Here is a 3,481-nt window from a genome sequence, read left to right as displayed (position 1 = left end):
AACGTAAACATAGGTAGTTAGGACCTATATTGCTCTTTCACCAAACGCTCAGAGTTTAGATGCGAGAATCTCGGGTCTTTCGGGTATGACCTTAAAAACGGAGGTCTAGCGTCGGCGGCAAGCGTTCGGTACGTTAAAAAACTCTCACTGCTAAGACAGCAGCCGCTAAGCAATAGGTCTAAACTGGTGGTATTTCAAAGAAAAATTCTCGATGGGACGTAAAACAAACAGACAAGCAACCAACCAACTATTGAGCCAATGAAAACAGATTTTGGAATTGCAGATGTATGTGTATCATTTCAGACATTTGAACCCGATGATAGAGTCCACTACTATTTCTTTCGAAGTTGGAGCAAAGAGATATATCACCCTGGATTGGAATCTTTAAATGCAAGTTGTTTTTTTTAATTATGAAATATACTTGAATCAAAATCCAGAGAAACATTCATTTATCATAAAAAACACGTATAGAGAAATATTCATTGATGCTTTACTAGCTTTAAAAACACAATTCACTTATTTTGCCACTTTGTGACAGACTTGTTTAGAATTTTTCCAAATAAAACTCAATCCCTCTCCCACTTAATTAATGTAGTTTTTTTTTTTTTTTTTTTAAAGTTCAGCCTCATCAGCAGATTCTTTTACACATTTCAAATAGTGAAATATTCTTTTACACATTTCAAATAGTGAAATACTCTTTTTATTGTATAGGTGAACAATTTTAAATTGATAAAGTGTCTGCGTGCAGTTGTAATTTGTGTAATAATTTTGCAGGAAAAAGTGGAGGAAGATGTAGATCTAGAAGATGAATGTATAGAAGAAACAATGAATAAAGATGAAAAATTCTGGGAAGAAGGTACCAAGCCAGAATTTAAAGATGGAAGAGAATTTGTCCAGTGGCTTGGAAGAAAACTGCGGTATCTGGAGGTACACAGAAATGACATTTCATATGTTCTGCAAGTTTCACAAATATATAGTTCATGTATATCGGTTGAGAGTACACCTTATTCCAACATTGCATTTACTTAATATTAACTATGACTTGATTTTAAAATTGAAATTTCAGCCATTTGCCCCAGATGATGCAGTGCATTACTACTTCAGTAGAGAATGGAGTAGGGTTCAATTTCAACCCCAATTAGATCTGGTTGTAAGTGACATTACGCTAACATCCATAATACATTGTACATGAGGGTATGAACTGCAATGGTTCACATCAACATACTTTATAAGAATAATGCCCGTGTATAAATCCTTGCAGTTCATACATTCAAGTATTTTCAAAACCGAAATTTCTTGATACTTACATTCTTATTTCATTTCTGTGGGAATTCCCAGTCGTTAAAATAGATATACTATATTTATGAAGATTAATATTGTTCACAACTTGCAGCGTATTCATGAGGAAATGTTTATCACTACAATTGATAAGATGAAATGTAAGTTAATACTTCGTTTTGAATTTCAGGAGGAATGCATGGAAGAGACCATTGTGGAAAAGAGCATTAACGAGGAAGAAATGGAAAAGATCGTTAAAGACAAAGAAAATATCAGTAAAAAGGAGGGCAAGGAAGGGACCAGTAAAGAGGATTGCATGGAAGGGACATTTAATGTAGAAGGCATAGAAGAGACGGAAGGCGTGGTCATTAAGACGGAAGACATGAAGGAGACTATTCAAGAGAGTCAGAGAATAACACAGTATGACCACGTGGATGGAGAAAATGACGAGGAGGTAAATATCTTGTGTTTATTCATCTTGATTTTGTAGACACACAATGAATTTTTTTTCTATAACGTTTCTGTCTATTTCAGGAAAATGAAAACCCTTACATTAGACTGATGACAAGTCCTTTAATTCTGGAAGGACTTTTATTAAAGGTAAAAATTGCCGACAAAATGTATACCATGTAATTCGGAATAAATTGTGCCATTATCTTTGCACATTATGCCTTTAATACTTTTCTATTCCAAACTTGCATTACAGAATCAAGAAGACAACACCCAAAAAAGCAGCAAAGAAAGTAAAATGCCGAGAGACGAGGTTGGAACATTGAGCAATTTTCTGTCAGCCGATAAGAAGGTAAAGTACTGTTTAATGAATGATAATTACATCTTATATGAATAACCAGATGGTCTACAATAGTCTAACCAAATCCTCCCTCCTCCTCCCCCCCCCCCCCTTTCCCCCACGATTTTGGTTTTATTCTGAAAGTCTACAAATATACAGTTTTCTGGCATTTATTTTGAAATTCTACATTTTTCTTTGTTTTCAGCAGAACAGTTCCAATCTTTTAAAACGGTGGTCTTGGCTTAACCCATTTACTCCTAAGAATGTGAGTACATATTTGTATCTATTAAATTATGCTAAATTTCTTTACCTTCATGTTATTCGTATGTACATGAAATGTGTGTAAAATAAATCAAATGTTAAAAATGTATATAACCTTTAACAAATTAACCCAGTAAAATGAAACATTTTACAGAATATAGGATATTATTTTTATGAAAATATCAATCTATTTGTTTATCATTCCTCATTTTAGAAGAAAGGAAAGGAACAGAAGAACCAGGAGAAAAAGACAAAGAAAGAGAGACGAGCCATGTTGTTATTTTTCCGATTGTTTGGGAGATAACAAGGAAATCTCTAATGCAATTTCCACAAAACGAACGGCGAAATATGATGTTAATTATGTATCTTAGAGTAAAAAGTTCTTTTAAATGTTTGAAGTAATTAATGCATAATAAACGAACTCAAAATGAATTTTGTAGATTAATTCCTACATGTCTCGTATATGAGATTTCTCATCGGAGGGGATATCTATGAAGTAAGAATATGATTCCGCATGTCAATCTTTCAAATAAAGAGGGGTCCGTAAACCAATGAATGAAGACAACTGCTTATGGGATTCTAGTATTATTCATAACTGCAGTGAGTGTGATGACCCTGCAGATCCTCCTGGGATTATCAGCTCTTTTGAACAAAGCGCAGCAACCATTACAAATCTCTGTTAAAAGTTGCTCCAGTCGGTTGTGAACATGTCTGTTTATTCAATGGATTGTCACAGACAGAATGAAAACTGCAGTGCGCATATGCATATTCGCTGGAGGTTGCATGATGACATTTTTAATTAACCAACTGCTTTAGTGAATATGCTGTTCGAGTATCAATGTCAATTTCTATTTTCGAAAAGATGAAGAACTAGAAGTACCAAACAATAAAAAGGTGTATCCGGTGTTCTCTTCCAGATAACTGCCGACATTTCTAACTTCCTTTTAAAACGTGAATGAAATTATAAATATCAACACTATCTCTATACTCTTTTTAAATTTCATTGCCTAGCTGGGTAGCTCAGTAGGTTAACGTCTGTAGATCGTACGTTTGAGCCCAGGAAGGGTTTTATTCCCACCCCCGATTATTTTTTAGTAAAAACTGCGTTTTTGACTCAATAAAGTAAATTTTCCATTTCAAAATATTATTATA

The 3,481-nt window shown here is 34.0% G+C and overlaps 1 protein-coding gene across 1 annotated transcript; it reads left to right on the top strand.

The window, feature by feature from the left end:
- Positions 1-1,474: 1,474 nt before the first annotated feature.
- On the top strand, positions 1,475-2,669 carry LOC125646440 (uncharacterized). The gene is made up of 5 exons (XM_048872736.2): positions 1,475-1,732; positions 1,813-1,878; positions 1,985-2,080; positions 2,274-2,333; positions 2,544-2,669. The coding sequence occupies exons 1-5, from the start codon at positions 1,478-1,480 to the stop codon at positions 2,631-2,633; spliced, it is 567 nt and encodes a 188-aa protein (XP_048728693.2). The 5' UTR covers positions 1,475-1,477; the 3' UTR covers positions 2,634-2,669.
- Positions 2,670-3,481: the final 812 nt, after the last annotated feature.

This window comes from Ostrea edulis, chromosome 1 (genome assembly GCF_947568905.1).
Source record: "Ostrea edulis chromosome 1, xbOstEdul1.1, whole genome shotgun sequence".
NCBI lineage: Eukaryota > Metazoa > Mollusca > Bivalvia > Ostreida > Ostreidae > Ostrea > Ostrea edulis.
The sequence above is the reverse complement of the archived record's forward strand: the minus strand, read 5'-3'. Positions and strand labels throughout refer to the sequence as shown.